The sequence below is a fragment of the Lontra canadensis genome, unplaced genomic scaffold (genome assembly GCF_010015895.1).
Source record: "Lontra canadensis isolate GAN:19392208 unplaced genomic scaffold, GSC_riverotter_1.0 scaffold3, whole genome shotgun sequence".
Taxonomy (NCBI): domain Eukaryota; kingdom Metazoa; phylum Chordata; class Mammalia; order Carnivora; family Mustelidae; genus Lontra; species Lontra canadensis.
The window spans coordinates 29,233,865-29,247,818 of NW_022630997.1; the positions used below are offsets into that span (position 1 = coordinate 29,233,865).

The 13,954-nt window shown below is 35.4% G+C and overlaps 1 protein-coding gene across 5 annotated transcripts in view; it reads left to right on the forward strand.

Annotated features, from left to right (window-relative positions):
• PARG (poly(ADP-ribose) glycohydrolase) overlaps positions 1-13,954 on the forward strand; it is a 116,276-nt gene that overhangs the window by 84,997 nt on the left and 17,325 nt on the right. For all 5 annotated transcript variants that reach the window (XM_032837659.1, XM_032837648.1, XM_032837632.1 and 2 more), the window contains 2 exons: positions 8,848-8,926; positions 11,670-11,778. In XM_032837659.1, coding sequence (XP_032693550.1) covers positions 8,848-8,926; positions 11,670-11,778 — 188 coding nt within the window. The remainder of the gene's footprint in view (positions 1-8,847; positions 8,927-11,669; positions 11,779-13,954) is intronic.

Below are 13,954 nucleotides of genomic sequence, written 5' to 3' on the forward strand. Positions count from 1 at the left end.
GCAAATCCATGATTCACCTTCACATCTATAATTACTTGAGGCTAGGGACATCCGGGATGACTTTTAACTCAGCATTTTCCCCCCACATCCACTTAACTCTATTATAGTGCCTTCTAATTAATATCTGTGATGTGATGTTCCCTTAATGGAAAAGGCCATTTCATCATCTATTTGATGCTGGATCTCTGCCATCTCCCTTCTTAGGAGACTCTTAACCATGCGCTGCAATCTATCTGCCTGATCAATTCCATTCCTTCAATGATTCATCCAGGCTCAGTGAGCTAATGGCTGTGACGGTGCTGCCTGAATCTGTAGAAGAGTTTGAGAAATTAGAAATAAATTAAATTTATCATCATTGTGGGGCATCTGGTTGGTACCAGACTTTGAAATGAATATGAAACAGGTCATGAAATAGGCAAATACTTTTATCCAGATAGTGTTATCCCTTTCTTTGCTGTGATCCTCCCTGGAGGCAGCCTTGAGTTAAGACCTTTCAGTAAATATAGATAGAGAGAAAGAAACTCCAATCTTACCTACCCTCTTTTTCCCCCCTTTTTCTTTTTTTTTTACGATTTTATTTATTTGACAGAGAGAGAGATCACAAGTAGGCAGAGCAGCAGACAGAGAGAGGGGAAGCAGGCTCCCTGCTGAGGAGAGAGCCCGATGTAGGGCTCCATCCCAGGACCTTGAAATCATGACCTGAGCTGAAGGCAGAGGCTGAACGTGCTGAGCCACCCAGGCGCCGTTTTTTCCCCCTTTTTATATTTTCTCATGTTCTTCTATATCATCCATCAGATAGCTTTAATAGCAAAGGGTGTTACCGTGGTTTTAGGAGTTTGTTTCAGTGAGTTGTACGTAAAGCTGACGCCTAGACATGAAACTTACTGAGCAGAATGTTAGTACATTTAACATAAAACCTGCCCTCTAGTGAATCAAATCATCCCAGACATCACAGATGATTGTATCTTTTGTGAATGTCAGTAGATCTGATAGAAAGTAGAAAGGTGAACAGACACTGTGCTTATGGTATTGATGCTTTTTATAGAGCAACACTAGAAGCCCATGACTTCAAAAACAACCCATTGTCAACTAAATGATACCAGCTCACTGGGAAATCCAAATTCATTTGGAGTTTAGCTTTTTTTAAATCATGGCAATGGAAGTCAAAAGTGTTCTATCTCCTGAGTAATCATTGCTGTATGAGTGTTACTAATAAAAGCAGAGTAGGTGGCTTTGCTTTCATACAAACCTTATTTCCAAGGGTACACCCGTTGGTACATAGGGTTTTTTTACTCTCCAAATATTCTTTCCTCGGTTCATCATAAACTTACAGTACTAATAAGAGAAAAATAAGAACATTTCTTATTGCTACATCTAAAAACTCATTAATCTGTCACAAACTTATGCAAAGATTTTAATGGGTTCCTTCTAGCTTTTTCCTTAAGTAAAAATTTGTCTTTGAGCATGAAGTCTAAATAGCTTATACCTACAGAGAGCTATCACAAAGGTCATTCAATCTTCTCTTGTTTGCTACTATCACTATTAACCTTTGTATTTTCATCATAGTTTATTAATATATTTGAATTTAAAACAAGGATATCTATTTTTTAGAACAGACAATTGACATAATTTGAAAGGTGTCTACTCTGAAAACCCAAGATTTAATTTGTTTAGAACAAAATCATCTGTATGTGCATCTTGAATTTCCCATACCTAAAAGAAATTAATCTCATTTCTTTTAGGAAAGAAGGCTTTTCATCCTAATCTAAAATAGAAATATGATAATTGATATTTTGTATTTTCCAGCCACTTTCTTTTGAAAAGAAAGGTATTTGTTTTCATAGTTAAGAGATCAGAATAATTTGGTTCTGTTTTATTTTTTATAAATAAGGAAAATGAAGCTTGTCCACTGCTGGGCAGAAAATAGAAAGGAACAGCACCATTCTTGTCTCATTTCCAGTCAGATCAGTGGAACAGGTTGCTTTTAAACCTCACATAAATGAAATCATGTATCTTTGGTTTCTGTACCTCCTTACAAAGTAGAGTCTGATGACACCAATACTAACTGCTTTATGGTTTTGAAGACTTTAAAAAAAATTTTTAATATGGTTTTCCAAGCAATTCTAGGAAGTAAACAGATAGGAATTACTAACAACCCTCGTCTTCAAATAATAAAAAGAAGTCCACTGAGAGATTTGGTTACCTAAGGATTCACTTTGGGTCCTTCATGTCTCCTAATCTCACTGTGGTGCTCTTTTTACAAGGCTGTCTTTGTAAATGTGAATATTTTTCTATGTGTCAGTTACATAGTACTTTCAGATTAAATCTTTCTGGAATTATAATTTTAACCTCAGTTATACAGTGCTCTTTCTGTTTTGCTTCCTAATTACTGTGTTTATGCAGCAAGTACTTAACTGCTTCTGTAGTCCTTTTTTTGTTCTTTTTTTAAGTAGGCTCAGCACCGATGTGGAGCTTGAACTCATGACCCTGAGATTAAGAGTTGCATGCTCCACCAACCATGCCTGCCTGTCACCCCTTGTGTCTGTATTCCTGCATTACAAAATGCTAATGTAGGCATACATGTTAATGACTTACAAACCCTTTCTTGAGAGCTGGCAGTCTAATGAGAGAGTTAGATTACATTTTTAAAACAGCTTTATTGAGGCATAATTGACATACAATAAACTATATTTAAAGTGCACAGGTAGGTACATTACTTTTTGACATGTGGCTACATACATGAATCCATCTTTTGCCCATGTATTAATTGGGTTATTTTTTATTGTTGAGTTTTGAAAATGCTTTATGTATTTTGGATACAGGTCTTTTATCAGATGCGGTATATCTTTTTATCTTATGTGGTATATCTTTTCATGATCTTACAGTGACTTGTTTTGATTACTGTTTAATAATATATTACTTTATAATAATTCTCAAAATCAGATAGTGTGAGTCCTCCAACTCTGTTCTTCAAAGTTGTTTCAGTGAATTTCAGAAGCAGTTTGTCAGTATCTACAAAAAAGCTTACTGGAATTTTAATTAAGACTGCTTTGAATCTATAGATCAGTTTGGGGAGAATTGACATCTTAACAGTATTTAGTCCCTGACATGTGAATGAGATTTGTTTATTAAGGTCGTCTTTAATTTCTCTCAGTGTTATACTTTTCACTGTATACTTCTTTTGTATTTGCTCAGGTTTATCCCTGTTTCATATTTTTTGTTGCTATTGTAAATGTATTTTTAAAATTATAGTTTGTGATTGTTCATTGCTACGGTGTAGAAATATAACTGACTTTCAGGTTGCAATTTAATATTCTAAGTGCTTTCCTGATATGTGCAGAGTACTGTGGAGGACAGATAAGGGACCACCAGTGCTACTTACGGTGTCAAGGAAGGCTTACACAAGAAACAGCGTGAATTCTGTAGTTATTTTCATAATTTGTACCTGAGTATCTTATCCAAGATTCTAGATGAATTTATAGGAATTAAGCTATAAGTTATTTTAAATTTTTGAGAAAGTTATTTCTAAGAAGCAATATACTGTGTAATAGACTGGAAACTGAAAACTAGTATTGAGTTTAAATCTTTTGTGTTTTTATTATGGAAAATTTTAATCATATATGAAAATAGAATAATATTTTTCATAGTGTTTTAAGTATATTGTATAGATATTTTTATATTTGTATGTACGTAACTAGGATACTCTTTTAAATGATAACAGAGTTATCAAAATCAGGAAATTTAACATTAATAAAGTACTGTAGTTAATCCCTAGTCAGTATTTTCATTTTGTCAATTCTCCAAATTATATTCTTTATAGCTTTTTCCCCCTAGTCTACTCCAATCCAGGATCACACATTGAGTACAGTTGTCATGTATCCTTTAAACAGGACAGTTTCTCTCCTTTCCTTGTACTGGTTTACCTTGATACTTTTATATTTTAATTTGATTTTTTCAGTTTTCCAAGATTCGTGGTTTATGTACCACACCCAGTGCTCCATGCAATACATGCCCTCCTTAATACCCACTACCAGTCTTGATATTTTTAAAGCATATAGACCAATTACTTGATAAATTATCTCTCATTTGGGGTTTGCCCAATCTTTCTTTGTCACTAGATTCAGTTTTGGGGGGGTTATTAGAGATAGTGAGAGAGAGAGCACAAGTGGGGTGAGGAGCAGAGGGAGAAGCAGACTCCCTGCCCAGCAGGGAGCCCTGTGCACGGCTTAATCCTGGGACTCTGGGACCATGACCTGAGTCAAAGGCAGACGCTTAACCGACTAAGCTACCCAGGTGCCCCCAGTTTATTCATTTTGATAGAAATCCCACTAAAGTGTTGTGTCCTGCTCTAGAGTATCTTTTGAGGTGAAGAGTAATCTGCTTTGTCCTAGTGTTTGTGATAAAGCATCATGATTTGCTTAAGGTGGGATCTGCCAAATTTCTCCACTTTCAGGTTAGTCTTTCCCTTTGTAGTTAATCTGTAGGAATGTATTTCACATACTTTGGAAACTATAAATATCCTGTCCTCATCAAACATTCACCCACTAATTTTAGCACCCATTTTTTCCCCAAGATTTTATTTATTTATTTGACAGAGAGAGAGCACAAGCAGGGAGAGCAGCAGGGAGAGGGAGAAGCAGATTCACTGCCAGGCAGGGAGCCCGATATGAGCCTCGATCCCAGGACCCTAGGATCATGACCTGGGCAAAGGCAGATGCTTACCTCACTGAGCCACCCAGGTTCCCCTTAGCACCCATTTTCTTAACTCCATTATTCCTTCTGCATTTAGTAGTTGGCGCTGTACTGTAAGGAAGGATTTTCCATTCTCTTATTTATGTATATTTATTAGTATTTATATAGACACATGGATTCTCATTTTATTGAGTGGGTTATAATCTATTACTATTACTGTCATCTGTTTTGATGCTATGGTGTTTGAGATTTTGTCAGTGTTAGCTGTTATGTTCCTTTGACATGTGCCCATCATTTTTTAATGCACTTCCCCTTTTTTTGGCTTTAAAAGATGTTCTAAGCTCATCTTGTGTATTCCCTGCCTCAGCTCTAGATTCCTCATCTCTCCAAGGAGTCCTGAATTTGAAGTAATTTTTAGAAACATTTGAGGGGTGCTTGGGTGACTCAGTCAGTTAAGCATCTGACTCTTGATTTTGGCTCACATCATGATCTCAGGGTCCTGGGATTAAGCCCCACGTCAGGCTCCCCACCCAGCAGGGCATCTGCTTGTCTTCCTCTCCCCTTCTCCCTCCCCTCACTCACACACTCTCTCTCTTTAGAAAGAGTTCAGCTGACATCCTTGTCAACATTTAGTGTTGTCATTCTTTTTGATTTTAGTCATTCTGTCGGGTATATCGTGGTATCTCACTGTGGTTTTAATTTGCATTCCTCTTATGACTGGTGATATTCAGCAGTATTTCATGTAGTCAGTAGCTAATTGTTTATCTTCCTCTATGATGTTTATGTTTAAGTCTTGCTTATTTTTCCAAATTGGGTTGTTTGTATATTTGCATTATTGACTTCTAGGAGTTCTTCAATATTTTGAACACAAGCCTTTTGTCAGATGTTTGTTTTCTAAATATTTTTCCTCCAGTCTTGCCTAAGAATTTTCCTAAAAGTGTTTTAGTATTGATCTAATCTAGTCTTTTTAAAATTGTGTTAAGGTTACTGCTTTCTTTATCCTATCTAAATCTTTATGTACCCCCAATGTTATTCTCCTATGTTTTCTTCCAGAAGTCTTATAGTTTTAGGTTTTGTGTTAATGCCTTTATTTTATCTCAGAGTAATTGTTGTTCTTAGTGTGACGTAGCAATTGAAGTTTGTGGGTTTTTTTCCTATATGAATATCTAATTGTTCCAGCAACATATTTTGGAAAGACTATCCCTTCCTTCCTCAATGGATTATTATTTTTTTTTACGATTTTATTCATTTATTTGACAGAGATCACAAGTAGGCAGAGAGGCAGGCAGAGAGGAGGAACCAGATTCCCTGCTGATCAGAGAGCCTGATGAGGGGCTCGATCCCAGGACCCTGAGATCATGACCTGAGCTACCCAGGCGCCCCTCAGTGGATTATTTTAGCACCATTGTCATAAGTCAGTTGACCTTACAAGTGTGGATTTATCTGTGAGTTCTGTTTAGTTCCATTGATCTCTTTTGTCTTTCCTTAGGTCACAACCAAGTAAATATTGAATTCAGGTAGTTAAATCCTCCAGTTTTGTTGTTCTTTTTTCAAAAATGTTTTGGTTATTTTAGGTTCTTTGCATTTCCATAGAAATTTTAGAATCACGTTCTCAATTACTATTTTTTTTTTTTTAAATCTGCTAGAAATACTGACAAGATTGAGGGATATTTGTGATTACAATACTGAGAAATAGCATATTGAGTGTTCCAAACCCTGAGCATGGTCTGTCTTGCCATTTATTTAAATCTTTCTCTCAGTGGTGCCTACTACATCTTTTGTTACACTTACTCCTGTTTTACTGTTTTTGATGCTGTAGTTAATGGATTTTTGAAAGTTTTATTTTCCCATTGTTTGCTGCTATTATATAGACATGTCTAATGATACTACATTTATTTATGAGATTTCCTTCCATTTCTTTAATTTTTCTTCTTTTCTTTTCCTGGCGATTCCTTAGAATTTGCTGCATAAGTAGTCATGACATCTGCAAATAGGGATAGTCTTACTTTTTTATACTCTTTATGACTTTTTTTTTTTTTTTTTTTTTGCCTTACTATGGTGGCTAGGACTTCACTACAGTGTTGAATTAGGTGGAATATTTTCATCACTATGTATGAAGTTATTTGTAAGTTTTTATGTAGTGGTCCTTAATCAGATTGAGGAAGTTCCTTTTTTTGATTCTCAGTTTTGTTGAGAGAATTATGGTAGGTGTTGAATTTTATCTTTTTTGCAACTTTTGATATGACTATGTGGGGTTCTTTAATAGTCTGATGAATTTCATTAATTAATTTTTCAAATGTGAAATCAAAATAAAAGCATAATTGTTATCTTTCTGATGAATTGACCCTTTAATTATTAAGTGTTCCTCTTTACGCTTCATAATACTCCTTGAGTTCAAGTCTGTTTTATCCAATATTAATATAACTGCTCTCACTTTCTTATTAGTGTTTTCAGGTTTGTTTCTTTTAATTTTTAGATTCGTCTCTTTTTTCTGCTTATAATTTTTTGTAAGCAGCCCAGACTATTGATCCTGTAGAGTTTCCCATGATCTGAATGTTGCTGATTACATCTTTATGGTGGTATTTGACATGTTTCTCTTTTGTCTGTCTATAAATTATAAGTGAAGTGTAGAGGCCATTTGCAGCCTTATTCAGTACATTTAGTAATCTTCATGTATAAAAGCTTCAAGTTGTTTAAGTAACATGTAAGATGTTAACTTGACCCCCAAAATTAAATTAATTTGCTTTTGGATGAAGTGACAGTTCATAATTAGCATGTCATGATTTGATTTTGTGTTCTTTTTATTTTTATTAAATATGTTTTCTGTATTTTTTTTTTTTAAGTTTGTTTAAGTAATCTTTATACCCAAGGTAGGGCATGACCCTGAGATCAAGAGTCACATGCTCTACTAACTGAGCCAGCCAGGCACCCCTGTTTTTTATTTTTATAAATATATATTTTTTCTGAAATACTGGACATTCTAGTGTCATTTTTTCCATGAATATTAAGTCTTTGTCACAGATATCTTCAATATTGAACCTTTACTATATGAGTAGTCATTTTAATAAATAATGTTCCAGCTGTCTGAAAAAGTCAGTCTGCTTGCATTTAATTTACCATCAAAATTAGGGCAACTGCACTTAAAAATCACTAATCTTAGTTGTCAATGTTGTTTGTTTATTCTTTTTTTAAATTTCTGATATGTAAAAAGTATTATCTTGCTCAGGGTTTTCAGCTTTTCATTTTACTGTTTTGTCGAGAGGTTAAGTAATTACTGAGTTGAACATGGGAATTGGAATGATTTTATTTAGTTAAGCAGTAGGATAATTTTGGCACCATCCCTCCTGGTATGTCCAGGTTTGATGAAGTAGAAATCTCTGGGGACACCTTACAGTGCCCTTAAATAAGTTAAATAAATTACTTAAATACTGAATTACTTAAGTAAAAACTTAAAAAAAAAAAAAAAAAGTAGAAATCTTTGTTTTGTGGCAGGCTTGGTGCATTTTCTCATCAGATGAATTTTAATTATGCTTCTTTCCCCTTGCCCTTCTCATGTCACAATATTCTGGTTTACAAAGCCCTTTGAAGTCACTTGCATGTTAATAGGCAAGTCCTAGATTTAATTTTAATGATACTTTTCTTAGCAGGGAATGTCTATAGTAAAATTGCTTTCTCAACAATACAAACTAAGTATTACCATGAGATTACTGATACTGAAGACACTGGCCCTTAAAACAGTCTGTGTACTCCTCCTGAAAGACATTAGTATGAAAGAGCATATTTTGTTTTCTCTGTTGAGACATATATCTCTATATGATACACACTGCAGTGGCTTTTATACGTGTCATTTTTTTCCTTATAGAAAATAATAGGTCATTAAGACCAGTTAGGTTTTTTCCAGTTGACATTTGCCAACAGGTATTTTCAGAAATGAGGGTTAAGTTTATTAACAACGCCCCTTTAGGGGGCGCCACTCGATTAAGCGTCAGCTTTTAGCTCAGGTCTGATCTGCAGGGGGAGCTGGGATTGGCCATGTCAGGCTTCCTGCTCAGTGAGAAGTCTGTTTCTGCCCCTCCTCCCACTCTAAAGACCCTTTAGAACATGCAACTTTAAGAAAAATCCTTTTGAAAAATAATAGCAGATTATTTGTTTCAGGTACAGAACAGTACAGTGAATACACAGGCTATGCTGAAACGTATCGTTGGGCCCGAAGCCATGAAGATGGGAGTGAAAGGTGAGTTCATTTCTGACTTGATCAAGTATTGCCTGACCAAAAGCTAAGGAATGTGGGTCTGACCTACTACATTCTGTCTCCTATCCACTCTTACTTCAGAAATGTAACTGCGGTCTTAAGTTCAGTATTAAAGATACATTAGTAGTTAAACTGGTATTACCATCTCCATATACAAAAGGGAAGAACAGAGAAACAAAAGCCAAACGTCTTAACCAAAAATAAGGACGGAACTCTTGTTCTTTACCTGTTAGCTACAAGATGTAAGCAGTCAATGGAGGTTAACTTCCAAGGCCAAACTTACCTAGAATAGGTTCTTAATGAGCTTAAAGCCTTTAACCAGCTTATTTATCCTTAATTTTTCTGTAAGATTAAGTAGGTGGGGAAACATGTTGGGACACTTTGCCTAATGCTGCAGAATGGTTAACAGCAGGACCTGGAATAAACTTTGTTGAAGTCTCCTCCCGAAATTGGTTTACCAGGGTAAACTTTTATAGAAATGGTGCCTGAGTAATATTCCATTATATATATGTACCACATCTTCTTTTTTTTTTATTAATATATAATGTATTATTTGTCTTAGGGGTACAGGTCTGTGATTCATTAGTCTTACACAATTCACAGTGTTCACCATAGCACATACCCTCCTCACCCCCGCTCCACCCACCACCCCCCTCCACTCCAGCTACCCTCCGTTTGTTTCCTGAGATTAAGAGTCTCTTATGGTTTGTCTTCCTCTCTGGTTTTTGTCTTGTTTCATTTTTCCCTCCCTTCCCCTATGATCCTCTGTCTTGTTTCTCAAATCCCTCATCTCAGTGAAATCTTATGATAATTCTTTCTCTGATTAACTTATTTTGCTTATCATAATACCCTCTAGTTCCATCCACTTTGTTGCAAATGGTAAAATTTTGGGGGTTTTTTGGTGGCTGCATTATATTCCTTTATACACACACACACACACAGACACAGACACACACACCCCCCACATCTTCTTTACCCATTCATCTATCGATGGACATCTAGGTTCTTTACATAGTTTGGCTTTTGTGTACCACATCTTCTTATCCATTCATTAGTCAGTGGACATTTGGGCTCTTTCTATAATTTGGCTATTGTTGATGATGCTGCTATAAACATCAGGGTGCACATATCCCCTGTATAGTCCACTATATACACATATAATATTGGAATAATGGAATATTGGAATAATGGAATATTACTCAGCCATAAAAGAGAATGAAATCTTGACATTTGCAATGACGGATCAAGCTATAGAGAATATGATGCTAAGTGAAATAAGTTAGTCAGAGAAAGACAAATACCATATGATTTCACTCATCTGGAATTTAAGAAACAACAAATGAACATGGGCAGGGAAGAGAGAGAGGCAAACCAGAAAACAGATTTTTTTTTTTAAGATTTTATTTATTTATTTCAGAGAGCACAAGCAAGGGGAGAGGCATGCAGAGAGACTTCCCACTGAGAAGGAAGCCCAATGTAGGGCTTGATTCTAGGACCCTGAGATCATGACCTGAGCTGAAGGCAGATGCTTTAACTAACTGAGCCACACAGGTGTCCCAGAAAACAGACTCTTAACTATGGAGCACAAAATGAGGATTACTGGAGGGGAGGGAATGGATGGGTTAGGCAGATGATGGGGATTAAGGAGCACACTTGTGATGAGCGTAGAGTGTTGTTTGTAAGTAGTGAATCCCTAAATTCTACACCTGAAACTAATATTACAATTAAAATTTGGAGAAAGAAGAAACAAAAAGAAATGATACCTGAAAGCTCTGGGGGGGGGTGCAGGGGGGGGAGGTGCGCGCACATGCGCATTAATGAAAAAGAGCCGTTGCATTGGAATCAGCAATTGCCCATCTATCCATGCCAACTTATTCTTTGTAATATCTCAATTCCAGCCCCAGGTCTCTTTCCTTTTGTTTTGGTTAAAGTATTTGGTTGTAACAATTACCTATGTGGATATTTAATTCCTGATTATTATTTACAGGCTAACATGAAGGTTTGGGTTGCCTTTCTTCAGTGTGAAAAGTTGCTTGGCATGTCAATTTATGCAATCTGTAAAGGCAGTATTAGAATATTTGGAATTTCACGTTTCCAAAGTCATCTCATCCAGTCCTTCCTATTTCCACAGGCAGTGTGTTACTGTCTGCTTTACTTCTTTGTCTTTTTAAAAACGGTTGCACACCATCAGCAATTGAGCACAGTAGGTAGAATGTTGTACTGAATCAAAACGCATTTTTTGTTACACTTCTTGGGATTATGTTTTGGATGATAGAAGGTGATATTATAAAACCCAAGACCCAAAGAGCAGGTCTCTGAAAGCAAAGGAATAATGAGCACTTTTTTTGGCTTTTGTCAAAATACAAATGCCATGTTTTCTGTATTAGAGGAAAACTGAGAATGAAGTTCCTTTTGTTTGGCTCCAAATCCTTTAACTTCTGAGACTTACTGTAAATGATGTATGTTTACACTATGCCATATTTGTCATCTCGTGATAATTTTTCGTTTTACTATTTAATGCCTAATAGTCCATAATGTGTATGCCTTGAAATCTAAAAATGTTGCTTTCTGCCCTCTTGTTTTGCTGAGACCCATAGCTACTGGTTTGTTGGTTTGTTTTTAATATTTTGGCCCTGCCAAACTCTCAGAAATCCCACCTCCCAAAAGTTATATTTTGTGAGTGTCTTTCCCCACTCATCATCTTCCCCCTTCCCTCCTGCGTCAGGGATGCCTGGCAGCGGCGTGGCACTGAAATCGTCGCCATCGATGCCCTTCACTTCAGACGTTACCTCGACCAGTTTGTGCCTGAGAAAATCAGACGAGAGCTTAACAAGGCCAGTAACCTCATTTCTTACTTCATCTGGCAGCTGTCATCTATTTACTGCCATTTTATTAATGCTGAAATTAATGCTTTCTGGTAATTCTTGCAATGTCAGTATGTCTGCCCACAGCTTTCCTGATTTAATGGGTCTGTCAGCTTGTACAAGATGTACTTTCCATTTCATAATTGCTTGATTACTGATGCCAGATAGACTGTTGCTTGATATTAAGCCCCACACATGCATTTAGCCCATCAAATACTTTTACTTGGTTTGGAACATTATTATTGTAAAACCGTATAGAAATGAATGAGCGCTGAAAAATTTTTTTCACACATTTCACTGACGTCTCTACAAGGTAAGCCATCAGGGTCAGTACAGATAAACCATAAGTTAAGTTCTATTATAGGTAAGGTCCACATGTAAGTTGTTTATTGATTAGGTAATTGGGCATATTTATGACAGAATCTGTGATTTTCTGTGATGCTTAGTGCTGTCTACTATAATCATTTTTCTAATTATATTACAGAAATATGAAAATGAGCCATACCTATTGCTCAGATTTTCACTACTATTAACCATAGTAAATAAACTCTTACCATACAGTAGAGTGCTAATGCTGTTCTTTAGATTTAGGGCTTTACCAAAACAGTTGATAATTTCTTTAGATCTTTTACAGCCAAGAAGATAGTCATATTTGATTATGAGATTGTTTATTAAGATAATTGCATGGACTTTTGATAATGACAGCAGACTGGGTGTACCATTGCAAGGGAATTGGGAGTGCCCTTAGATGGGCACATTTGCCATTATGTATACCCTCAGCTTCCCCTGGTCTCACCACAGAAATGGTTTCTCTTGTGGTGCTCTGCATATCCTAGCACAAACGCCTTGCCTTTTGTATAGTTAGTAAAATGAACAACCAAATAATCCAAAGAGGCTTTTACTTCTTTCAGAACTTGGTATATATTTTGGGTATAATTATATATATAATCTTATATTCTGATCTACTTGAGAATCTAATGGTTGATTGTGTTTTCTTATACATATCTATTAGTTTATTTTAATTATTTTAATGTTTAGAGTTCTCAAAGAGATGTCTTAAAAATTTTGAAGAGTAAATGCACTATTTTCCAAAGTTGAACTTGAGAGATATCACTTATATTTTTTTAAGTAATTCCACAGAAAAGCTATACAGAAATGCTGTTCTGTGGCATATCAACAGGTATTATTTGTCTCTTTTACCTGACTCTGAAAATTAGAGATTCTGTGACAAAGAATATCTTTTATTATTAGATACATTTTAAATGTAAGCCTTTCACTGTTCAAACTCTTACCTTAAAGAAATTGTTTCCAAGTACATGTTTTTATTATATAGCATACCAAGTAGAATGAGATTTATCTTTAGATTTTTACCTGATGTTTCTTCTTTATTAAACACCTATTATATGAATTTGTCACATGGTCATGGTTTGATACTAGATGATATTTAGGTAGGCAGTAGGTAGTTTGGAGAGAAATGTATGAAAAGGGAATGTGTTTAATCATACTCATTCAGTAACACAAATTTAAAGGTTCTTTTTCTTATGGATAAAATTTATATTCCCATAAATACTTTTCTGTAGGAGCTAGATCATTCAGTTTTAGAAATTATCTGCAAATAACAATCTTTTTAAATTACATTCTTGGGCATAAATAAATCTTTTCTTTTTTAAACTGCCCATGGCCTATTGACGTCTACATTTACTGATACAGCCCTAACCTCAGTTTACCTATCCTCAAAGCCACCAGAAAGTTTAAAGATGTGAAACTTTGGTTTATGGGAATAGGTTAGTTGTAAGCATTGGAAGACATTTATTTGTAGAATGTAGAGTCCTTAGGAAACTTACCTTGTACACAAAGAGTAAGTCTTTAAATAACAAGACAAAGTTTTATTTCATTCAAGCCAGTCAGTGATAAGCACCCTGCCTTGCTTCTGAAATTTTCTCAAAAATATTTGTTAAATGTGTTAGTCGGTGATTAATGAAACTTTTTAGATATTACTAACACAGTTTTTTAAAGTAAACTTTTTAGGTATATGTTATCTTAAATCACTTAAAATGTTACAAATTTATAGATATTTCCCAAATGTTCTTTAGGTGCTAGATAAAGCCCAGTAAGTCCAGTGTTGATTCAGGTATGGAATAGATGA